This window comes from Betta splendens, chromosome 15 (genome assembly GCF_900634795.4).
Source record: "Betta splendens chromosome 15, fBetSpl5.4, whole genome shotgun sequence".
Lineage (NCBI taxonomy): Eukaryota > Metazoa > Chordata > Actinopteri > Anabantiformes > Osphronemidae > Betta > Betta splendens.
The window spans coordinates 10600181-10625629 of NC_040895.2; the positions used below are offsets into that span (position 1 = coordinate 10600181).

The following is a 25449-nucleotide window of genomic DNA, read 5'->3' on the forward strand; positions in this document are numbered from 1 at the left end:
GTCAAAGGAGAATAGACATTGATGGTAATGGTAAATTTCAACATAGGCAAGAGCAGGCAGTCAGAAGAACGAGCAGAGGTAGACAAACAGTCAGATTATGTTTTGATGTTGGATGATTAAGATGATTTTTAGTAATAAAGCAGTGTGATTATGTTTGAATGATAAATCAGTAATTTTTAATACATATTCATTTTGTGAGCTTGAAATCAGCGTGAAATAAAGTTTAATGTTTGAGAGCAGGAGTCAGGTGCAGGTTGTGCAATCTTGTGTGGTCAAGCTACAATTTCACAAGATTCACAAGATAAAGGTGTTGATGAGTTGCACTTTGATTGAAGTGAGACCAGGATTAGAACATGCCTGATCCTGTGTACATGATGTGTTGTCATTGGTGATGTTGATGATGATTACACTGCAATGTGACCGATGAGGGAATGTGTATAGGGTGATGCTAAAAAAATTTAACTAAGCATGACATAGGCCGAAAATGGATATAAAAACCGGCTGGTTGGCAACGAAAACAGAAACCACGGCAGGGGGACAAACTCTCAGTCTGGATGAAAACTGAGTAACAAAGAGAGAAAGAAGTCTTTGGAGGAAACAGCTGCCTCCGAGTGGCTCAGCCCCTTCATCCAGGCAGGATGAAGCATCATGGACAGAATCAAATTCAGAGCTGAGATTGTTTTGGAAAGAGACTCTTGACCAACCATCTACACATCTTTGACTCGTGAACTCTCCAGCCAGCCGTGAACTTCCTGAGATAAAGGGGTTGTGAGTAGACTAGCAGTAGACATCGGGGAAGAATGAACAATGTTTTATTGACTGTATTTTAATTTTGAGATATTGGCGGTCACGTCCCATCTAATGAAGACACTGGAGAGACCGGTCCTGGGTCACCGCCGCTCTGCGGTTGGAACCTACCTGGACCTGCTGCAATAATTCATAGTTTTGATGGCCTCAGTGTGAATCTAAAATTTACATGAAAATAAAGCAAACACTGTGAATGAGAAGGTGTGTCCAAACTTTTGGCCTGTACTGTAGATAGAGAGCGGAACGATTCATTTGTTTGGCAGCATCTGTTGCTCCCCTGTTCCCATGTTTTATTTGAACTGGAGTCCAGTTAAACCAAGGGTGTCAAACTACAGTCCTCCAGGGCCAGTTGGTTTTCCAACTCTCCCTGCTGATTACCTTAACAGTCTGTGTCAGTTGGTTCACCTAGCTGCTGATTAACTGAACACACCTGATAATCAGCAGGCTCTGGGGAAGATTGAGTTGGGAAACCAGCAAGGTACTGGTTTGAGTTCAACACCCCCAGGGCAGTCTGCTGGCCAAAGTGCGTGACTGCACTTCCCCAGTGCAGTCACACACTTTGGCCTGCAGAGTGCTATCCTGCTCCAAACCCTGGTTGACTGAAACTCTCAGGAACACAACGTAGTCTCCACTGGGTAGCGTCGAATCCAAATTCAGGATTATGCCAGTTTCTGCAACAAAAAAAACACGTACGTAATATCCCTGACCATTTAGTTAGTCATTTGATCGCTACAGTATCAGACTAAATGTGACACATAAACACTGTCTAAAACGGTGTCATATGCATTTCTGAACATACTGGTGCTATTCATCTTAGTGGTCCAGTTGATCTTTGATGTGCCAAATACTGAGACAGCGTATGGAGCACCATATCCAGGCCCAATTTTATTGGTCACAGTCAGCAGCTGCTCAACTGGTTCCTTGTGGCATATCTGGGAAAACAATAACAAACAGACATGAACCTCTAAGGTTAGTGAGTTTGTCCTCAGTGATGATGTGCCCTGTCATTTCGGAGAATTAAGATCATTTACATAACAGAAAACTGTGATGCATTTAAATGTGAGTGCATCAATGGCATATGTTCTGATTTTGGTCGGAGACACACCTTAATAGCACGCTCTTGAAACTGAATGATTAGTCTACCAGTTCCTGTGGCTGGGGACTCGTCTAATGAAATGACAAGATGAAAGCTAAGCAGTTAACAAATGGAGAAATTAAGCAGACAGTAAAGAGGAGCTTTTCAGTTAAGACAAACAACCCAAGGTCTCCAACAGCACGATTTCATCCTAAAATTTGGCTTTGCACTTACCGTTATCATATGCACCAATGAGTGCTGTGTATGAGTTATCCGTAACAAAGTCAGACTCTCTGTCCATGCTGCTTTTCACCCTTATCACACCTTTGTCTTTACTGATGTTCAGCCAACCTGCAGGGTCACTGATTATTTTATACCTGATGGGAAATGATCAGGTGAAAAGTCAGGTTCCAGCAAACATTCAAATAATAAAAATAAAGAATAAACAAACAGGTAAAAGAACGGAACACATTTCCTCTTTGCATTCATTACTTTGCTCAGAGCTTAGTGCATATATTGTAATGTATCAGCGTAGATAATCACTGAAGGTGCGGCCACTATTACTGGAGCTTACTGGACAGTCTGTGAGCGTGCCGTGTCTGGGTCGGTTGCTGTGTATTGAGTTACTTTGCTGTTAGGAACAAGGTCTTCTGGTTTGGTCACGATCTTTGTTTTTGGATTAAAGACTGGAGGCTCATTGACATCCTTCACGTTGACCACCACTGTGGCAGTGGCCGTGGGCAGCGGAAAAGCAAAGAGAACCTCATTTGCTACTGCAACCAACAGGGTGTGTTTGCTGTTTGCTTCAAAATCAAGACTCTGGAGATATAAAAAGGATGATGTTTTAATTACTGAATAACAATCATTCCACCATTTTCACTGCCTTACGTCACCTCCTACCTTCGCAGTTGTAATAATTCCTTCTTGTTTGTGACTCCCTGTTGTCACACTGAAAAGCCCTCCAGGGTCACCACCAACGATCCTGAACATGGCATTCCAGCCCGGGGTATGTGGTTCATCCTCATCTGTTACCTCCATCTTGGTCACAATGATGCCTTCCTGGTTTTCTTCCACTTCTGCTTCATACTAAGAAAATGGATGAACGAGAGAAACTAAAAACATGTAACACTTATACTAAGTGGCTTTTCAGACCACAGACATGGTACTTTTACTGACTAAGCCATGTTTCAATTTGAACACTGTCTATTAGATAACTGAGTATTATGTACTTACCCAGGGCTTAGTGTAGACTGGAGCATTGTCATTGCTATCAGTTACAGTAATAATTACTTGGGCTTCTGAACGTAACCCTTCTCCATGGGTGTCGGCAGCCTGTATCCTCAGAGTATACTGTGGCCATTTCTGTTGAAATAAACCCTTATTTGAACAGATGATGGTTTAAGTCTGCTGACATGTCACAGGGCAGTATCTTCTCATTGTGTTTCTCATTATTGAGAATCTGATCTTTGAATTTCTAGTACAATTGAGAAAAGGGTAAATAAGGATTGTATTCGATTTAAAGCACATACTGTAAGGCTTAGATGTAGGGATAAAACAGTAAGAAAACTCATATCCTAAAATACTTCACGCAAATAATAGCAAAGTTCTGAAGATTATAAAAAATGATGTGAAGTAAGGACAAAATGCTCTCTACAGCCTCAAAAAGAACATTAAATTCAGCAGCACAACATCACTCAGAGAATATTCAGAGTGGACCCTGTGCAGTGCAATTACCTGCAAAGTAAAGGAGGACGGGTGGAGCTATTTATGCCTATAATAGGAGGATCAGCTTCAGTGCAGTGTTTCTTTATTCTATCATTGTGCTCGTGCATTGTGCATGTAGATTAATTAAATTTTTAGAAAGGGAAATATTTAAGTTTTATACCAAGCATTTTAGGAGGTCTGTTTAGTTGGACATCTATCCATACATCTATCCATCCATCTAGAAAGAACAATACTGATGGAAACAAAAGCAAGAAAGCAATTACTTGTTCATATTAATTACGTGCTGAGTAATTAAAATCCTTATTTGCGTTGGTAATTTCTCCATTGCGGGACAATAAAGGTATTCTATTCTAACTGCATGAGTTTTCTGCGATTAATGCATTAATATCAGAAGCATTTATTAACAAATTCAAAAGTAGCATAACGTGCATTTTTTAATTTTAAAACTACTACTCTTTCACCAGAGCTAAAGTTGGTGCAAATTGTAACGCAATCGATTTTATAGTCCTTAGTCCTATATTCCTTTTCATTAGTAGTCACATGTGCTTTACATCATTAAACCAGGTGATGCGAGTTAAACAAAGACATGCGTTCACTATGGTCACAATTTGACGTGCCCCAGATAAAAAAGCCAAATGGATTATACAATTAAGATGCATCATCTGCGGCAAAAGGCAGACATTTCCCTGCAGGTGGTGTTACGCTGCTTAGTTCCTCTGTGGTGCATCTCAGCTGATCCTCCTCTATTTAAGTCTGTGCTGTGGGTTGTGTGAGCACACCGTCTGGTGTTTAAACAAATGCCAATGCCTTTGGTTTCAGCAGCTGTTTGCACCAATCAGGCAGAAAACAGGGGAATGCCTAAAACACAACTCACCTCTCTGTCCAGCCCAGTACCACTGATAGAGATGACCCCAGTGACTGCGTTTATGGCAAACAGAGGGTCGGTGGGCAATTTGGGGTCCTGGCTCAGAATACGGTATTGAACCACTCCTCCATCTGCATTTGGATCATCCTCGTCTGTGGCATTTACTGTACAAATCTCAAAACCTAACAAAAACAGAAAATTAAGAAGGTTTACAGAATAATCATATGTCCTACAGGCATGAGGTCATATTGCCACCACTAGAATGAAGATGGTCGCCAGACTCTAACAACTGATACTGCATCTGGTTTTGGTAGTTACAAGCCGATCTGAACTTCTCAATTCTTCAATATAGGTGAAAAAAAGTCTTTAAAATAAATAAATAAATAAATAAATACCTTTTGTTGATGATTCAGGAACTTGTCCTTTAAATACAACCTGAGTGAACACAGGCCTGTTGTCGTTCTGGTCCAATACGTTCACTGACATTTCCATTGGCTCCTCAGCATTCCCATAACCATCTGCCACAGCATGAGCTTGAAACTATACACGGATAAATAAGATTATATGATGACAGGAAGGACATTATCATTTGTAGAGAAGCATGGTCTCAAAACTAAAACTAAATTTATATTGGCGTCCTGTCTAGGGGTTCTCACCACATATCTGGCCTGCCTCTCTCTGTCCAGGGGTTGTGTGACAAACAAAACACCCGTGTATTTGTCCATGATGAAAAGGCCAACAGGAGGTTGATCGGCTCCAGGACCAGTAATGCTATAAAAGATTCTCTTTGTTTTAGCCTCACTTGAACGAATCTGGGGAAAACAATAAGACTTCAGTTATGCCACTCAGGGATTACAACAACGTGTTATTTATTCCAAATCAATCTAGGTAAAGCAAACAAAATAAGCCAGTTGATAATCACTGTAAAATAGGGCTGCCACAACGAATTGACAATAATCGATGACGAAAATTTAACGATAATGATTTGCTGTCATCGATTAACAGTGCAGCACGACGGCAAAACGCAGCCGCTGGCGAAATGCCGAAGAAAACAAACCCAGCGGCAGCAGGAGTAAGACACTGTTCCCTAATTTCTTCAGTTGAGCTCGTGGTTTGTAAATACTACAACAACACAGGAGAACATACAAATGAAACACTGGTGTCCCAGCAGCGGTAACAAACACTGTTTATCCATCACGTGAATATTCTTTATGTGCCACTGTGTTAATGCCTCAGAGCCAAAAGGAGCCCAGGAGTCTCTGTGAACCACAGTCAGATTGACTGGAGCTGCCGCAGATCTTCACATTGGAACAAAACTCTATGCTTGCTTTGCTTATTTATGTTTTGTATAGTAAAGTTTAATTATTCAAACACTGGATTTTGTGTGCCCTGCGATGGACTGGCGACCCATCCAGGGTGTACCCTGCCTCTCGTCCATAGCCAGCTGGGTTAGGCTCCAGCACCCCCCCGCATATGGGATTCAGCGGCTTGGAAAATATTATAATATAAAAATAATAACAAAATAATAATAAAAAAAACGGATAACGGATTTCTAATAAGCAAAACATCAAATAATATTTTTTATTTTTTTTTATCCGGTTAATCAGAAAAATTATTGACATATTAATCTATCATTAGAACAATCGTTAGTTGCAGCCCTAGTGTGAAATCATTATGGTGCACATGAAATTAAAATCGGCTATTGACTTGAAAAAAAAAAGATCAAAAAGACACTTACTTTTTCACTTTGAAGATTTTAGGGTTAATAAACAATTCATACAAACATTAGAAGCACAAAACTAAAAATAAAATGTGACTTTTGCGTAGTGAAAAATGTAAGTACAATTACCATCAAATTACATCAAGTTTGCCTACTTTAGTCATTTCTTGAGGAAATGGTCCTCTGTTATTCTCAGGGAAATTGATGTCTGGAATAACCCACTCTCTCTTCCTCCTCCTCAGCCCTTTAGTCTTGGGAAAATAGAGAACAGGCATCTGTGGACCAAAAACATACACAATGAGAGTGGCCATTTCTCAGAATATCCTATAGTATATATAATTGTATAAACATTTTGTGAAATGAACAAAATATATTAAAATTACAAGTCATCATGAATCCAAAACGTATTGCTTAACACTGGTATGAAAACATTTTTAGAGCCTATTTAGTGTTAAATCACCACTGATTGTGACTGCTGCAGCATTAATAGTGTCTGTCTTACCTCTGCTGGAGACTCCATTTGCTGAATGTCATGGTCACCATGGTGATGCTCAATATTGTGATAAGCATTTTCAGGAGTATGCCTTTGGTACAGCAGTCTCAAATTAATGGTTGTCTTGAGACCTTGTGAATCCAACACATGAACAGAAAAGTCCCTATGTCCTTCATGAAGCGTTACTGCTCTCTTGACCTGAAAAAATTAAGTTTCATTTGCCTTGTTCATAGCTGCTTCCTATCAGCCTTGGCGTTTGCTAATCAACAAACCATTCGAATTTAATGGCTCAGTTAAAACATGATTTCCCAACAATTTTTTGAATAAAATGCTAAAAGGTTTAACTTGATGTGAAGGTGAGCATTAAAAAAGCCTGAACTCCACTCACCATTAAAGTCCCATCGGCCTGAATCTTGAACCGGCTGTCATCACTGCTGAAGAGGAACCTGGTGCGGTCTGTGCAGTCAGTGAAGCCGACTGCAGGGGGAGGCAAACACAGCTTAGCCTGAAACCTTTTCAAAAGCCTATTTGTTTTACTGTGATTTACTGAATGAGACATCACATGTCTGACGATGACTAATTCTTTTGAATGAGGAGGTACATAAATACACGTTCGACTGTGCAGCTCCTATTCAAAAATATTCCATGTACAGAAATTTGGGAAGATGCAGCATTAGATAAGATTTAGATGTGCAAGTTGTGGGAAAAAGGGACAGACATAGTAATGCAAACCCAACCTACAGCACTGTGACTGGTTAACCCACACCCCCAGAAAATGATGAAGTCTCTGACGCAAACAATCAGATAGTTAGGTAGGTGTGTGACCAGTCACTTGGCAAAACTGTCCTTTTAACTTTCTAAATGTGAACCTAAACCAAAAAAGGAGGAAAAGAATGTTTTCTGTGAAGGTTACACTGTGGTTCTTTCAGTTTACCCGACCACCACTCATGGGCAGACTACAGGACCAGCCACAATAGGTTAGCTCCAGTTTTACAGCTAAAACAGCATATTTATTTTCCAAAATTGTATTTATTCAATGAGAACCACTGTACTGTATAAAGACCCTTGAACCACATTGAAGTAACAATTCTGTTTGTCCAACTTCATGTGCAGTTCTGGACTTAAATTTGCTTTAAATGTCTAGTGTTGGTCAGTTATTGGCATGATGCATTTCCAATAATGGATTTCCAAAAAACTTTGTTCAGATGTTTATCTGAATGACGTTATGTGGAAAACAAACACATTTTGACTTTATCAGCTACATTTACTGTTAAGTGTTACTTCCATTCAAGTCATTCATTCTCAACATACTGTGTATTTTGGTTTTCTAAGTGGTTCAGGCCAGTGTGATCAGGTGAAATGTAATGTTTAAGTGCCAGCTGTGTTGACACAGTTCACTGGTGTAGTGGTAAACATGTCTACAGGCAGACTTCTGCACAGCTGACAAACAAGCTGTCAATTCCATTCAAGGAGAACACAGCACATTCAGGAGTCATAAACAAGAAGAACAGTTCCATCCTAGGCTGATGTTCACTAGGGTCGGTCTGCAGAAACCTCAGCCATTAGAAGACACACTAGCTTCTTTAATGTATGTGTAAGTGTAACAGCAGCTCACCTTGGCCCAGAACTGTGCCTGGCTTCAGGTGCCTTCTGCTCACTCTGAACATCAACATATCAGATTTGAATCCAGGGGCACATGGTGGGCTTTCAGTGGTCAGTAGAGCCGAGGCCTGGAAGAACAAGGTTAATGATTAACACGTCCCAATAGAAAGACCTAAAACACCACACAGGACCGAACCTCATGTTGATCCTTTGTCTACATATCTAGACTAGGATACACATAAGAGTCTGTCTGGGCAGAAGGGAGACCTATGAAACATACGTCACCTGAAACGTATGAAAACACACACCGTGAATACAACACATTGTAGCAAGTTGTGTTTAAACAAGTACAGCATCACACCTGTGGCGTATATAAAAACCACTAGTAAATAACACCAAACCAGCTCCAAACCTGTGGAATTTACATGGACTGTCCACAACGTCATTAACGGCGCAGGGGCTCCGCTCCGCTTGACAACTGGTCTTAAAGTCGGAAGAAAAACCTTTCAAATTTAGATAAATCAGCCATTTGTGTTGGAGTTTTAGAATAAAAGTCACTTTGCCCGATGTGATCGACGAATAATTAGTGTTCGTCTTAAAACTTATTCATGTTATTCTGTCAAGGAGAAATGGCCTTTTTAAAAATGTAACTATTACAGTGAAATAAAAAAATGGAGCCCCTGACACTTATCTCACCTGAAAAGCAACCATTAGCAGGCAAAAAAACGCGCAGCCAGTGGTCCCCATCAACAGTTAATTCTGTTAACTTCTCTCTGTCGAAGTTAAAAAAAATGTGAAATTTGAAATATGTTCCCCTAAGATCTGGCGTTGTGGCTCCTTTGTCTTGTCTCCTGAAAGTCGTTTCTGCAACTGAGGGACTGGACTAGCTGCTGCAGGTACTATAGAGCAGGGGTCGGCAACCCAAAACACCCAAAGAGCCCTCTGAACCAAATAAAACACTGGGAGCCGCATGGGGGGGCGTTGGGGGGTTTGATTACGCAGAACCCCTGAACATAACACCAAATCACAATGGTGATTGTGGTGACAGGTTGATCTAGCTGCTACTGTTCAGAAAAAGGGTCTTTATATCATATCTGTTGCATGATGTCAGTTTATTGTTGAGCTCTCATTTGTGCACTGGTAAAGGCTGTGAGTGTAACATTATTTTGCTGCAGTGACCACGGGATCGAATCCCGTTAATTTTTTGCTAATTTCACAATATTTGAGAACATTCAACTGTTAGGATTAAAATCCAAACAAGACTCAATAACAGGACGCAGAAGTTTAACATGTTATATTTTATTGACAGAAGATCATAGTAATTAACAACAGACTTATTCAGTCCTCATTCTCTTTTAGCTACTTCCGTAACTAGAATACGAGCAATGATCCAACTCCGTCAGATTACGCCTTGTAAAGCTGTAAAGACCGTTCAGATCGTAGACAAATGACAAAACGTTGTCAAGGCATGGACAAGGACAAGTGTTCAAGATTAAATTAATGAATAGGACATTATGAAATAAATACTTATATAAATAAATGAGAGACAATTATGTAAACTAACCATGAAGTTATGAAATAATCACAAACGTTTCCCAAAGTAAGCTTATTATTATGAAATATGTTTCATTATGCTGTGAAATCTCATAGCTATTATGAAATTTTATTTCATAATGATTATTTTCATAATAATACAAATTATTACATTTGCCTTTTTATTTAAATCCAGAAGTTTTTATTTCAAAATGTTGTTTTTCCAAAGTCGGCTTTTATTGCATAATGCCCTTTTCCCCAGTGCAGTATTAATTTCATAATGCTGTTTTACAGCAGAATGAATGAAACCTGCACACCCACTGGCTGATCTCTTCATGTCGATTCGTTTTTCCTAGACACCTTTGAGAGGTTGTGTGGTTAGAGAGGGTGGACATGAGCGAAGTCCTGCTTACTTTGGCAGATTAAGTAGAGAGAGATCATTTACCAACACATACTGGTTTGAGTTGTTTAGATAATATTTATATATTTAAATGCTCAGTATGTTTTTGCTCTTTAATGTGTTCACATTGAGGATGCCATTTTCAACCATTTCTGATAAATTGAGTGTTGTGTCCATGTGTAATATAAGAGGAGCCATTCTGTTGGCCGCTCACGTCTTGACATTCCAAATGCAGCAGTAAGGACTTTTTTTATGTCTAACATGTCTATTAGGAACATTGCCATCATGTTTGTTGCATCACCCAGTACGGTCCAGAGGAGAATGAGGTGTAGCAAACAATTTTCTCACTGCAGTGGTTGCTCTTAGTGTCTGTCAAACTGTGACAGATCTGAATCCAGTTTTATGTTGGCAGATATGAAAACTGCTATGTTGTAAATACAGACTGTAACGTCTGACAATGTTGTGTATTTTTCACGCATATTGTATTTGTGTCTGTGTGTAGTGTTAAATAGTCCTATTATGGCCTTAATACTATCAAGCAGAGTGGTGTTATTTCGGAGGATACACAAAGGCACAGTGTATGTTAGTTTGTCAATCTAGCTCTAACGTTGGTTTGAGGACAATGAAGGAATAAAGAAGACCATCAGTAAAGCTGTGATTTTCTTGACTTCACAATACACTGATTGACATTGTTTCATTGGCCAAGTACATTCAATCAAAACCACATCTAATATGTCGTGTGTTATGTTTAACGGGGGAACGTCAAAGAAGACGTGCAGTGTTTTTATGCAAATAATGCACCGTATTGTTTGTTATCCACTTCCGTTTCAGTTCATTGGTCTTCATTCAATGTTTTTTTTTAATACTATCACCCGGTTATCGCGAGACTCTGACGATAACATAAAAGACGCAACATGGCGGCTTCAGACAAAAAACAAGAGGGAAATAAAAGAAGAAAAACACGATTCGGATTCGATGGACCCGGGTCAGTTAGACGTCACAATTAAAGAGGACCCGGACCACGAGTTTCCTGACCAGGATCAGTACATTCAGGAGGTAAAGGAGGTAAAGTTGGATCCGGACTTTGTAGACCAGCATCACTGTAGCAGTGGCGTGAAGCAGGAGAACCAGGACTCGAATGTTATGAACTATGACCAGAACTTTGTAAACCAGGACCACATCAAGGGCGACATTGATGAGAAAAACCAAGATCCGGATATCAGCGAGCAGAAGAGCTTCAACCCCACTGAAGTCACAGATAAACAGGTCAGTGCTGATCCAGTACCGAACACAGAACAGACGAAGAAGGGTCCCGAAGATCTGTGACCAGTTTAGTTCAAACCAGCCGCAGGGGCTTTTGGGAAAATAACGAGTAACGTTATTAGTTTCATGGAAAATACAGTTCCTCTTTATCTAGAGCTCTTATACAGAGGATAGAGTTTGCCAGCTGAGTAGAGGTCGTCCTTTATCACTGTAACATTATAACATTTGGTGTGGAGAGTATGATGAGACTGGAAAAAAATGAAAGTAACAATAAGTTAATAAAGTGTTCATTAAATACCAGATCTCTCTCATCTAAATCCCTGTTATTAAATGACTTTATAAGTGACCATCACTCAGATCTGTTCTGTCTCAAACCTGGCTGCAGCAGAATGAATACATTAGTTTAAATGAGTTGAGCTATCATGTTCCTAGAAATACAGGTCGAGGTGGAGGAGCAGCGGCAATTTATAACTCAGACTTATGAATTACTCCTATGCATCCCATATGCGGGGTAACGGGGGTGCTAGAGCCTATTCCAGGTCGCCAGTCCATCGGCAGCACAGGACCCAACATCTAGAAAGGCAGTTATGAAATCAAATTAGGGTCAGTCTAGATTTGTTTGTGCGTAAACTGATCTGTGCGTGTGTATGTGTATCTGTAGACTTAGTGGGGCTATACAATGCTTACACAAGCTTGTTTTAATGTATTACTAGGCTGTCCTTCCATGCTATGCAGTTTATGGAAAGCCACTGCCAATGGAATCAAATTAGGGACAGACTAGATCTGTGCGTTTGGACCTGTCGACTTAGTAGGGCTAAATTTACAAGGAAAATAATGTGACCCTAATTTGTCTCCATGCTCTGATTGGCTAATCAGAGATCCTGAAAGCTCCACAAGCAGTACACAGCAACAATCTAGTTCAGTGACTGATGACTTTAATGTCTGCTCACATCCATGTGTAAGAAGTGTGACATTTGCAGAGGTGATGCAGTTGCTTGAATGTTAAATTGGTGTTTCTATTAGACGTTAATTTAGCATGTTAGCTGCAGTGAAAATGAAAGAGATGGTGGTGGGTTTTCAGGAAGGTAAGAACAGAAGAAGCTGGAGAGGGTCAACAAAAAGACTCACTGCTCTGGAGAGCAGCTTCAGTAGAAAACTTATCCACCCTCGCTGTGTGAAGGAGAGATATCCTAGGTCTTTTCTATCCGCAGCGATCAGACTATACAATCAACACGGTTATCTACCTTCCTCACCTGAACTAATAACTCACCTACTGCATCAGTGGTTATGCAGACATTCACTTTGAGAAATAATTTTGCAAAACTGTACAATATTTATGCAAAACTGTGCAATACTGTGCACTGATAATCAGTTTCAGGCTGTGACGCTGACTATCCTAGTCGGCAGCAAAACGTAATGAATGCAACAGAGGTTCTTAGGGACCTTTTTGGTGTTGTTAGCTACCTTTTTTGTCACCATGAGACTGAATTTTCTCCTTTTCTATATCTGTCACTTTAGAAAAAAAGCAGAAGAAGGAAATCAAGGCTATATTCCTGTCAGCAATGTGATCAAGCCTTCACCAGACCATCAGAGCTAAATAATCATCAGAAACTTCACTCTAGAGAGAAACCACACAGCTGTGACCATTGTGGCAAAACCTTCACAGTTAAAAGCAGTTTAAAGGTCCATCAGCAAATTCACACCAGAGAGAAACTCCACTCGTGTGACCAGTGTGGAAAAGCATTTTCTTATCTTAGTAACTTAATAACACACCAGCGTGTTCACACTGGAGAACAACCTCACTAATGTGACCAGTGTGGAAAAGTATTTTCCGATCCCAGTAACTTACGGAGACATTACCGTGTTCACACTGAAGAAAAACCTTACTCATGTGATGAGTGGGGAAAAGAGTTCTCCTTTGTCAGTAGTTTACGCATACACAAACATATTCACGCTGTAGCGAAACCTTATTCATGTGAACAGTGTGGAAAAGCATTTTTTGATCACTGTAGTTTACGGAGACACAAACGTATTCATGCTGGAAAGAAACCTCACACGTGACGAGTGTGGAAAAGCGTTCTTTGATCACTGTAGTTTACAGAGACACCAATGTATTCATGCCAGAGTGAAACCTTATGGATGTGATCAGTGTGGAAAAGCATTCTCTGATTACAGTAGTTTACGGAGACACCAAACTGCTCACACTGGAGAGAAACCTCACTCATGTGACCAGTGTGGAAAAGCATTCTTTGATCACTATAGGTTACAGAGACACCAACGTGTTCATGCCGGAGTGAAACCCTACTCGTGTGATCAAGGTGGAAAAGGATTCTTTTATCTTAGTAAATTACTGACACACCAACGTGTTCACACTGGAGAGAGACCTCACTCATGTGACCAGTGTAGAAAAGCATTTCCTGATCACATTAGTTTACGGACACACCAACGTGTTCACGCTGGAGAGAAACCTCACTTGTGTGCACAGTGTGGTAAAGGATTTTCTCTGCTTTGTAATTTACGGACACACCAACGTGTTCATACTGGAGAAAAACCTCACTCACATGCAACCCTTGGAAAAGCATTTTCTTAATTCAGTAACTTTATTTGACTTTGTGGTTCAACAGAAGTACACTACTATTTGCTACATCACATGTCAAACAATCCAAGGGAATGTACATCAATAATGATTTTAGGACCAAATTCGAGCAGTAGAAAGCAAATCATCCTTTGAGAAGAGAGTTCAGGGCGAGGGGAAGTTTCAAAACAAGCAGTCAGTGGAAGAAAAGGAGGAAATTAGAGAGATTTGCATGATTGATGTTATTTTACGCTAGTACCATAATGATTTTTATATACACATGATTTTCTAAAATTTAATAAGATTCAACTTCAATAGTATGATGTTTTCACTAATTGACTGATTTTGACTCATATGACTTTACACTAGGCAGCATGGTGATGCAATAGATAGTTCTGTTGCCTCACAGCATCAAGGCTTCAATTACCGGGTTGGCCCAGGTGCCTTTCTGTGTGGAGTTTGCATGTTGTCCCTGTGTTTGTGTCTCCAGGTTCTCACACAGTTAGGTTAATTGGCTATTCTACATTGCCTGTAGTCTCTATATTTACGTCTAGTTACTAATCATTAAACAGCTCCATATCTAATTCTAAAGTCAATTAACCCTTTGGTGTAAGGGCAAACAAGGTAGGGGTGAGGTGTCAGACAACGTTTGGCACGTTGGCTCAGAGATTCAAGTAAAAAAATCTATTCAGATGTTATCTGTTCCAGTAAAATATCCACATCTACTAGTATCTGGTAATAATTACTATTCTGTTTTATCATTATCACTCAGAAATGAAAATGCACTATAGAAAAACGTTGTTATTTATCTAATTAACATTAATCCAACATGTTTTGTTTTCCTGTAGAAAATTGCTCCTACTGATGATTCTTTGCGACTTGTGGAGCATAAATAAACAGTCTGGATTTGAAACTACTAATTCTTTTTTTACTGTTACATAGTGTTGATTTGAGAAACATACTAATAATTTATGCTTCCTCTATATGTTTCTATATTCACGTCAATGTCTTCTCTGTTCTCTGACCTGAATTCCTTGGGTCTGCCACATTATGATTCTGTCCGCGCTGTCAGTGCTGTCTATCTTCATACTTTTTTATGGACCTTCCTCACGCCGACTGGTGTAAACTTCCATCACCTTCAGTCCTTCGAAGAGTCAGCAGCTATTTTTTCATCTCTCAGTCACCAACACCTTCCCGTCTTCACTTTTGAGCATTTGGTGTGTGAAGGTGTGTGGGCTCCCTGGCTACTGTGTTTCTTCCTTTCACTCATTTAGCTGGGTGTAATGGCCCAGCTTCGCCCATCACCTTGGCTTTCACAAGTGGCATTGTTCATGCACCAACCTCTGTCTCACTCTCCGGGTGAACAATGTTAAGCTAGAGTTTGCTAACCTTGTATTGGGACACTCTACACCTGAGCTGGTAAACAGGCTTTCTAAACCTACCTGTAAGTATTACTAGTATTTATAACTATCGATATTAATGTGTGATTATGGTAGTTTTAATGTTGTATGTCATGGTTGTTATTAAGTATTATGAGATTATGAATAATAATGCATATGTGTATGTTTATGGTATATGTATATTTGTATGAGTGTGTGCACATACCTTAACACTATTATTAGCATTAATATCAATTTCACAGCTAAGCCACAGTACATTTTACACAGACATGTGTCTGCCTAAGGTACATCCCTATTTATTTAGTTTGTGCCAATTGTTTGCTTAACTGATTTGTTTGGTTTCACCAGCTGGTTGCTGGTGTTTCTTATATACTCCTTGTTAAAGTAAAAGTCCATCACAATACGACATTCAGCCTAATACATGCTGCTTGTTGAACTGCTGGACAGGACGACAAAAAAAAAAAAAACAGCAATGACAAGTCAGCTTCATTTAGAAGTGCATTTTACACACAGAAGCGGTTTACACTGACAAAAAAACGGAAAGTGGCATTAAGACAATATAAAAGCACATTAAATACCACCTAATATTAAATAAAAGTCTTGAAACTAAAACGTTCAGCAGCTTAGTGTATTGAAACTTAAAAATACAGAGTCTTCAGTTTAAAGTTAGGGCATATTTAAGATGCTCAGGAAGTATTTTGCCATAGGCAAGAGCAAGATTCAGGATTTAAAAAAATGTATTAATTCCAGAGGGAAATTATTTTGCACACTTTGATTGCTTTCACAGTTGGAGGTACACACAAGAGGATAGGGGGATTAAAAATCAATAATAATTACTAGTTACTTACTATTACTTACTTACTTACTATTAATGTAGGTTTCTTTTAATGAGCTCTATTTCATCGTAAATGTAAGGGTTTTGAATTTACTGAAACTAAAATCCAGCATATTTTACATATTAGAAGGAAATAAGTAAATTATGTAACTGTAATCTTCTGGTGTGTGCAGGTGCTATTGAGTGTGTATCAGGGTGGACATTTAAAGTAGTGAATTAGCTGGATAAATTCCTCTGCTTCAGTCTAAATTAGAAACTTTTTGAAATTTTATTGTAAATTAGCAACTTTAAGGCAGTTAAAAGGTTAATTGATCAATGCACCAAATTTTAAATGCCTTTATAAAGACTAATATCAGTTTAAAACTGATCTCTAATAAATCCCCAAATCATGAAAGCTGGGGAAAAGAATAGGTTCACGTTTTTGTCCAAAAAAACGTTTTTTGTTTTGTTTTTGTTGACCTGGTCCCGCTTCACCTCTATTTTTCTTTGTGTTTGTGTTGACTAAAGTGTCACAGCCCAACACTGATTATGTCTTAGTGGGCAGCAAAACATAAGAAATGTATAATATAATCAGATGCAATGGATGTTCTTAGGGACCTTTTGGTGTTGTAGCTACCTTTTGTGTTATCATGAGATTGAATTGTCTCCTTTTCTATATCTGTCACTTTTAGAGACCAAGTGGAAGATGGGCGTCAAGGCTGTATTCCTGTCAGCAATGTGACCAAGCCTTCACCAGACCATCAGAGCTAAATAATCATCATAAGCTTCACTTTAGAAAGAAACCACACAGCTGTGACCATTGTGGCAAAACCTTCTCAGCTAAAAGCAGTTTAAAGGTCCATCAGCAAATCCACGTAAGAGCGAAACTCCACTCATGTGACCAGTGTGGAAAAGCATTTTCTCATCGTAGTAACTTAAGGAGACACCAGCGTGTTCACACAGGAGCAAAACCTCACTCATATGACCATTGTGGGAAAGCTTTCTCTTTTGTCAGTAGTTTACACATACACAATCACAATCATGCTTTAGAGAAACCTTATTCATGTGACCAGTGTGGAAAAGCATTTTTTGATCTCAGTAAGTTACGGAGACATCACCGTGTTCACACTGGAGAAAAACCTCATTCATGTGACCAGTGTGGAAAAGCATTTTTTGATCTCAGTAAGTTACAGAGACATCACCGTGTTCACACTGGAGAAAAACCTCATTCATGTGACCAGTGTGGAAAAGCATTTTCTGATCGCAGTAACTTACAGAGACATCACCTTGTTCACACTGGAGAAAAAACTCACTCATGTGACCAGTGTGGCAAAGCATTTTCTCATCATAGAAACTTGATGAGACACCAGCATGTTCACACTGGAGAGAAACCTCACTCATGTGACCATTGTGGGAAAGCATTCTATCAGCTCAGTAATTTATGGAGACACCAACGTGTTCACACTGGAGAGAAACCCTCACTCGTGTGAACAGTGTTGAAAAGCATTCTCTGATCAGTCATTAATGAACAATGTGTTCATGCCGGAGTTAAACCTTGGTTTCCTGGAGTGATCAGTGTGGAAAAGCATTCCGCTCAGTAAGTCACGGACATACCTATGTGTTCACACAGGAGAAAAACCTCACTCATGATCAATGTGGAAAAGCATTTTCTTAATTGAGTACCTTCATTTGACTTTGTGGTTCAACAGAAGACCTGTAACATTCTGCTATATCACATGTCAAACAACCCAAGGGAACGAAAATTGATGAAAACATCCCTTGAGAAGAGCATGACTGATGTTATTTTACACTAGTACCATAATGATTTTCACATAAACATGATTTCTTTAATAATTAAGATTTTACTTTAATAGTATAATGTTTTTAGTTTTATCACTAATTGGCTGATGTGCTGTGTTGTTCTTGATGATTTAAGTGATGCATAATTGAGGGCTGATGTTTTAATAAATTCATTTTTAATACATTTTCTAGTATATTTAGTATACTTGTAATCAGTATAAGAATTAGGTGCAGGCCTTAATCTTATTAGCCCTGACGCAGCCCCCAGGGGCTACAACGACGGTCTTCAGTGGTTTGAATGCATCACAACTGCACACAAGACACGCTTAAAATCAAATTAAACAGTAGAGTCCAGGTTATAGTGCTATATAAATGTCTTTTACATGCGTCAAACACAGCCTCAAACCAGAAACCAGAATGTAAGACAAAAGGCAACAGCATCAGGCCCTGCCAGGGTTAGCCCACACAAAGCTTCTGTGACACTACCACTACTTTATCCAAACCTTAAGAACCTAATAATCTGCAACTCAAATGAAAGCTAGGGATCAAAGGAATCCAGTGATATGCACCAAAGCATGCTACCTATCACGTGTGGTGAAATACAGCTGCAAGAATTAACACAGTACAACAATATACAGGTGGGTAGAGTGAGTATGGAGAAATGTGAAGGGTTATTGCATTTTATATAAGTATATAAATATTGCACAGAGTATGCATAAATATTGCACATGGTAAATTTTCTACATAGCCACTGATGCAGTGGGGTGAGTTTATGGATCAGGAGGTAACAGTTCTGATTATACAGTCTGATAGCAGCAGGTAGGAAGGATCTGCAAAATATTTCTTTCACACCGCGAGGGTGAATCAGTTTGTCAGTGAAGCTGCTCTTCAGAGCAGACAGTTAGTCCTCCAGTGGGTGAGAGACTGCTCTAAGCTAAATGTGAATTTGGCCAGCACCCTTCTCTCACCCACTTCCTGCACCGTGATGACCCTATTTAGTCTCTTCCTGTCTCACTGCGATGTTGCTGCTCCAGCAGACAACACCGTACAGAATGGCTGATGCCACCACAGAGTCATTGAAGGTCTTCAGGAGTGGCCCCTCACTCTAGAAGACCGCAGTCTCCTGAGCAGGTAGAGTCTGCTCTGACAGTTCCTATACAGTACATCCGTGTTATGAGTCCAGTCCAGTTTATTGTTCAGATGCAAACCCAGGTACTTGTACGAGTCCACTCTCTCACTCTGTCCCTCCCCTGGATGTGCATCAGTGGGATGACAGCAGATTGACATCTGCGAAAGTCCACCACCATCTCCTTCATTTTCCCTGCATTGATCAGGAGGTGGTTCCACTGGCACCAGTCCACAAAGTCCTCAGTAAGTCCTCTGTACTCTGTGTCGTCGTCATCGGTGATTAGTCCGACAATTGCAGAGTCGTCAGAAAACTTCTGCAGAACACAGCTGTCTGTGTTGTGTCTGAAGCCTGACGCATAGAGGGTGAAGAGGAAGGGGGCCAGTACAGTCCCCTGTGGGGCCCCCACACTGCAGGTCAGAGTATCAGACACAGTCCCTGGCTCTCACAAACTGAGGCCTGTTTGTGAGATAGTCCATAATCCACTCCGTAAGATTGAGATTGTTTGTGTTTCAGAAGCACCGGCTGGATGGTGCTGAAGGCACTGGAGAAATCAAAAAAGCATGATCCTCACAGTGCTGCCGGGCTTCTGCAGGTGAGAAATAGCTCGATGCGGGAGGAAGATGACAGCATTCTCTACTCCTATGCCAGGTTGGTAGGCAAACTGCAGTGGGTCCAGGTAGGTTCCCACCGCAGAGCGAAGGTGACCCAGGACCAGTCTCTCTAGTGTCTTCATCAGGTTTGGAAGCTGCTGAGGTCTTTGCTGTCTAGTGTCTTATGAACTGGTACCAGGCAGGAGGTTTTCCAGAGCTGTGGTACCACCCTCAGGTTGAGGCTCAGATTGAAGACATGCTCCATAACCTCACACTTCATCTGCGCAGGACTTTAGGAGTCTGGAGCTGATGCCGTCTGGTCCCACTGCTTTCCTGGCTTTGATCTTCTTAAGTTCTTACCTATTGAAATGTGAGTTCAGGTCGTTGGTCCCCCTCAGCTTGTGGCGGGCACCGCCGGCTGCTCATACAGTGTATGTACACAGGCAGGAGCTGCGGGATGTTGTGGTCAGCTCTGCCCAGGGGTGGGAGGGAGGTTGCGCTGTATGCCTATTTAGTGTTGGCGCAGAATAAGTCCAGTATTTTATTGTCTCTGGTGGGGCAGGTGACATATTGTGCGTATGTAGGCAGAGCAGCTAAGGGAGGTGCATGGTTAAAGTCCCCAGTAATCAGGAAGAGGGCCTGTGGGTGCTGTGTTTGCATCATGCTGGTGACTGAGAGCAGGGTCTCAGAAGCTGTGTCAGCGTTAGCGGAGGGTGGGACGTACACAGCAGTTACTATAACAAACTCCCGTGGCAGGTAGAATGGCCTCATGCCTACCGCTAACGGCTCAATGTTTCTCCTACACAGTTTCTCTGATGGTTTACACCATCTCATGTTCCCAGCGCAGGCAGGCCCCCTCCCATCTTACCTTTGTCCAGTAAACAGGCATGGGGCCCATATGTTGTATGAAGTGCATGTTTGGCAATGCTCAAAAGCAAAGTAATCATGCCATAAAACAGAGCTGGTTAGCTGGTTGAGAGAGAGACTGTGGTTGCAGGGGAACAAGGACAGTCAATAGAAATTGAGGAACAAAGGAAAGAAAGACATTTTCAGAGGACATTCTGCCTTGAAAGGCACATCTGCTGCTGAACAGTTCAGCTTCTGCATGAGCCAGGATGAAGCATCAAGGAGAAAGTATGCTTCTGCGCATAGATTGTTTTGGAAAGAGACTCCCATCTTCAATTAATTTTACCTGAATTTTACCTATTTTAATATGATCAACATAAAACATAAAGCTGGAGCCTGAGGAGAGTGTGTCCAAAAGCCCAATATCACTATTAATCATAAAACGACTACCATAATCACACATTATTGATAGTAATAATAATAAGTAACAGTAGTAGTTACTGTACAGTTACAGTAAGTTTAGAAAGCCTGTTTATCAGCTCTGGTGTTGAGTGTCCCACTACAAGGTTAGAAAAGCTGTAACATAACATTGTGCACCAAAAGGGTGACAGACGTTGGTGCATGAAAAATGCCAGGGTGATGGGAGAAGCACGGCTGCTCCACCAGTACACCCAGTCACCGAGCAGATGGAAGAAACCTAGTAGCCAGGGTGTGTGTGTGTGTGTGTGTGTGTGTGTGTGTGTGTATCCATCCATCATAAATTTTTTCCCTAAAAACACATTTTTTAGGACAATGCAAAATCTCAATTCACCTGCAGTTGTGTACGTATATATCTTCAGTCTAACACTCTAACACTATATTTTTACTCTCTGCAGTAATAAGTGCAGTTTCTATAAACATATATCTAACCAAACAAGTCACACACACACACACACACACACACACACACACACACACACACACACACACACACACACACACACACTAAGCACACACTAAGCACACACTAAGCACTTCAAAGGACAAAAATGTGAAATCAATTACACAATGCTTTTGAGAGTTAGAAAACTGTCTGCATGAAATGTATGTACCAGAATTTCGATGTCATCGCTGCCACTGAGGTGTCGCCATCTAGTGACTACATACAATCAATACCACCACTTCCTCCTCACTCTGCTCTAAACCTCTTGCTTCTGTGATGTGTTCTCCTTTATTGCCCTCATGACCCTCTGCAGCCTGGTTTTCCTTTCATCAGCCCTCCTTTTTCTTTTTTTTTAAGTTACAAAAACCAAATCCAAATGATCACAGTACTGTGTAGTCACAGGCAACAGAATTAACGCAAATATGTTTGTATATGAATGCATTTCTAAATACAATATGTACTAAAAAACTTTTATTAAACCCAGAAGTAATTTGTTTTTTGTTGATGTACCCTTAAATTTAAATTTTGTCTATAGTCAAGCTAACTATAGATTTAATAAGAGAGTTACATAGAGTTATAGGTTTAAAGTAGAGAAATCAAAATACAGTGTTTGATATGCAAAGTACTTATGAATTAAAAACCTTTATTAAAACAACTTTTAACTTGTTTGTCCAAATTAGCCTCTGCATTAGTAGATAATGCTGAAAGCTTCAAACAGAGATAAGAAGCAACTGATATCTGGTACCTAATTGCATTTACACCTATTACAGTCATATCTTTAATCCTGGGGAGCATTGATGGAGGGGTAGTTAGAGATGAGACGGTCAGCTTCTCTCCAACCACTGAGAACGGCTCCATGGACACTGGAATAGTAGCATGGATGAGTAGCCTCTCCAGCAAACAACACCTGTAGGGGCTGAAACAAACACAAGCACTTAGAGGTGAATTGAACTAAGGTCAGAGCGCGTACGGAAACATATACTGCTTTGTACTTGTGATTCTGATCCCTTCTTCGGCAGAGGCTCCATCATGTTCCTAAGGTCCTTCGCTGAACATCCTATTGTGGGGTGACAGTAAGACCCACATGTCCAGGGGTCATTAAACCACTGGGAGCGTAGGATTCTCTTCAGTGCGATGGTAGAGTTTCCTGAACACAAAGTCACACAAATCATAGCACATTCAGGCTAATCAAGACTGTGTGTTGCTGTGCTATGAGTTGTTGAACATGTCCAGGTTGGACAGAAGATGGCGCCCTAGGTTATGTCCTGTTTCAATTAAACGATATTGTGTATTGCCTGTCCTCTGGCAGCTAATTTGTCATTCTAGTAGTTTTACCAGTGAGACTGAGACTCACCTGTGAAGGTACGGACAAGCTCGGTGATGGCCCGTTTGACCTCTTGTTCAGGAAGAGTCTCCATATACTCAGACTCATGTCCCGCAATCCATCCACACAGAACATGGCTGTGACTGAAGGTTCAACAGCGATTATTTATTTATAATTCATATATATGTGGGTTCAAACTCCACATATGTATGTCAAAATGTTTCTGACCTTTCTGAGGGTTTGAGAACAGTGAATGCTGACATCTTCCTTATCCAGTTTTTGCTTATATCTGACACCTTGTCTGTAAAATCCTCCTAGACACAAAGGGTGGGTAATAGAGGTTATTTAGGTTTTAATCACTTAATTTGTTCATATGTACAATCATTTTATTAATTTCAGATTTTTTTGGTTTATTGCACTACAGACCTCATCTTTCCACACCAGGTAGATGACATCACAATCAGCGTCCCACCATGGGGACTCAAACTCCACATATATCTTGTTGCATGTTCCAAATCCTAGATTTTGGATGGACTGCAGCTTGTTTGCCGGTAGAGAGGGAGAGAACAGGGTTGAGCAGTGTCTCTTCAGATAGCCTGAAGAAATAAAAACTTAATTAATATATTCTAATATTATCTGACATTAGATATTTTCACGTTCACCTATTTTTGACATACTGTATCAACACTTTTGTGTCTTTATTGTTCTTGCGATGAGGAATAGAGTCTACCTAGAGGCACCGTGGCAATGACGTGATCAGCAGGTATCCTCTCTCCATCTTCGCACTCGACTGTCACAGTGCTCGCTTGGCTCTCTGAGCTGTTCCAGTGGATACAGTGCACAGGCTTGTTGTAGGTCACCAAGTCAGAGGGAAGCTCTGACATCATGTTCTTGATGAGGCCCTCATAGCCACTGTGTGATAAAAGTAAGGGTTACTAGCTTGCACATGCTTCCTCTTCTTTAAAGCTGCGTCAGCCTCCTGTTTAGGACCCATGATTCTTGCTTCTGTTTATTTTACATAACAAAACCTCCCTTTGAAATAGTGCTACACTATAACTGAAATAAAACAACATTGTGTTTGAGTGTGTTTATGACATGGTACCAACTTTGGGAACGTGCAGTCCAGTCCCTTTAGGTCCTTGTACATACAATATGCAGCCAGGTCCAGCTCATCCATGCTGTGAACGGCACTGGAGCAGCACTCAAACTTCATCATGGAGCTGATGGCACACAGCAGCAGCTTCCTGGTGGATTCATCTTTGCCTTTCCATTTCTTTGTTGCTTGTTCTTTTACCTACGTGGGTAGGTAACTCACATTAAGCAAACAAATGCTCTATATATTTTAGACTCTAGTCATAGTATCACGCGCACACACCTTTGATCGTACAAAATCTCCCACACTGGCCCAGGGTGTTTCTCTTTGGTTCTTAAACTGCTCAGTATCATCCACAATCTTATCAAACATATCCAGAGCAGAGTCCATTTGTTTAGCATTCAGCTTCTGGCCTGCACATAGCAGTAAGTTTACTGTATATCAGCTCATATGTTCAGTAACATGGCACATGTTTGACAGCATTTGTTTACCTGAACTGCTGAACCAGTTGGTGACCCAGGGAGGACTCTCACCGATGTCCATAGCCTGGTTCCTCCGGGTGAGGGCCTCTCGATCCAGGAGCCCATAATCCCGAGACAAACAGAACACCGGGTTCTCCTTACATGGGCCATGGATGAAGGTTGCACCGATCTCTGTGATGTAATTACCTGTAGAGACAGAACGAGTCTGAGTGAAACAGTATTTTAGCTTTTAAAAATAGTTTTCATAATTAGTCATCATTTTTTTAATTCAAAATAAAATTACCAGTGGAAAAAAAACATTTCTGATGAAACGCCCTGAAGACAAGGTCAATGACATTTCACATATGGCTCACCCAGCTTTTCGGTTTTTATTCGTCCTCCGCTTCTCGAGGTCGCTTCAAGTATTCGCACATCCTGGAATCCAGCTTTGCACAGTTTGCTTGCCGCTGATATACCAGCTATGCCGCATCCTACAATTACTATCGTCGGCTTTTCTATTTCGGCCATTCTGTCACAATCAGGAGCTGAGCGTCCGGATCCCGGCGCGGAGCTGACTTCCGCCTGTGTCTCTTCACAGAGCGGGTGCGGACTCAGGGCAGCGTCGTTTATGGTGCGTCACCTGAGGCGGACGTCAAACACCAAGACTTAGATTGAACATCACGTTTACCAATTCTCCGATTCAGAAATAGCGTGTGCGCCTTGTTCTTGTTTACGCGTTGGCGTTTGTGCTTCTTCCTTCTATCTACTGTATGTGAAGCATGTTTAGAGAGAGAGGCGTGTCCACAGTTCGTCCCATAAAAGCAACAATAGATCAGCAGCTTAGAATAAAGTCAGACTGGTTCTAGGTATGTACTCACTCCTCTCTATAGGTTCTTTGTGGCCGGTTAATGAGTCACCAACTGCACCTGTGTATAAAGTAATGTTGTAGACTGCGGACAGGTTGGTTCAGAGCTCTCCATTATATAAAGCAGAATTTTTCCACAAGGCAATC

The 25449-nt window shown here is 40.7% G+C and overlaps 3 protein-coding genes across 3 annotated transcripts; 1 reads left to right on the plus strand and 2 right to left on the minus strand.

The window, feature by feature from the left end:
- Positions 1–939: 939 nt before the first annotated feature.
- On the minus strand, positions 940–9171 carry LOC114870843 (cadherin-1-like). Its single transcript, XM_029175997.2, has 15 exons — positions 8984–9171; positions 8301–8415; positions 7074–7162; positions 6695–6883; positions 6348–6467; positions 5129–5284; positions 4868–5012; positions 4482–4654; positions 3116–3244; positions 2783–2968; positions 2457–2701; positions 2117–2259; positions 1913–1974; positions 1607–1739; positions 940–1478 (listed from the first exon to the last, which is right to left on the minus strand). Exons 1-15 carry the CDS (start codon positions 9032–9034, stop codon positions 1300–1302), a joined length of 2115 nt encoding a protein of 704 aa, XP_029031830.1. The 5' UTR covers positions 9035–9171; the 3' UTR covers positions 940–1299.
- Positions 9172–11096: 1925 nt separating this feature from the next.
- LOC114841782 (zinc finger protein 239-like) lies at positions 11097–18256 on the plus strand. The gene is made up of 2 exons (XM_055502437.1): positions 11097–11486; positions 16965–18256. Exons 1-2 carry the CDS (start codon positions 11196–11198, stop codon positions 17760–17762), a joined length of 1089 nt encoding a protein of 362 aa, XP_055358412.1. The 5' UTR covers positions 11097–11195; the 3' UTR covers positions 17763–18256.
- Positions 18257–22182: 3926 nt separating this feature from the next.
- Positions 22183–25255, minus strand: LOC114841752 (peroxisomal N(1)-acetyl-spermine/spermidine oxidase-like). The gene is made up of 10 exons (XM_029126868.3): positions 24812–25255; positions 24468–24644; positions 24259–24389; positions 23990–24177; positions 23614–23795; positions 23310–23479; positions 23112–23197; positions 22914–23026; positions 22552–22706; positions 22183–22475 (listed from the first exon to the last, which is right to left on the minus strand). Exons 1-10 carry the CDS (start codon positions 24963–24965, stop codon positions 22338–22340), a joined length of 1494 nt encoding a protein of 497 aa, XP_028982701.1. The 5' UTR covers positions 24966–25255; the 3' UTR covers positions 22183–22337.
- Positions 25256–25449: the final 194 nt, after the last annotated feature.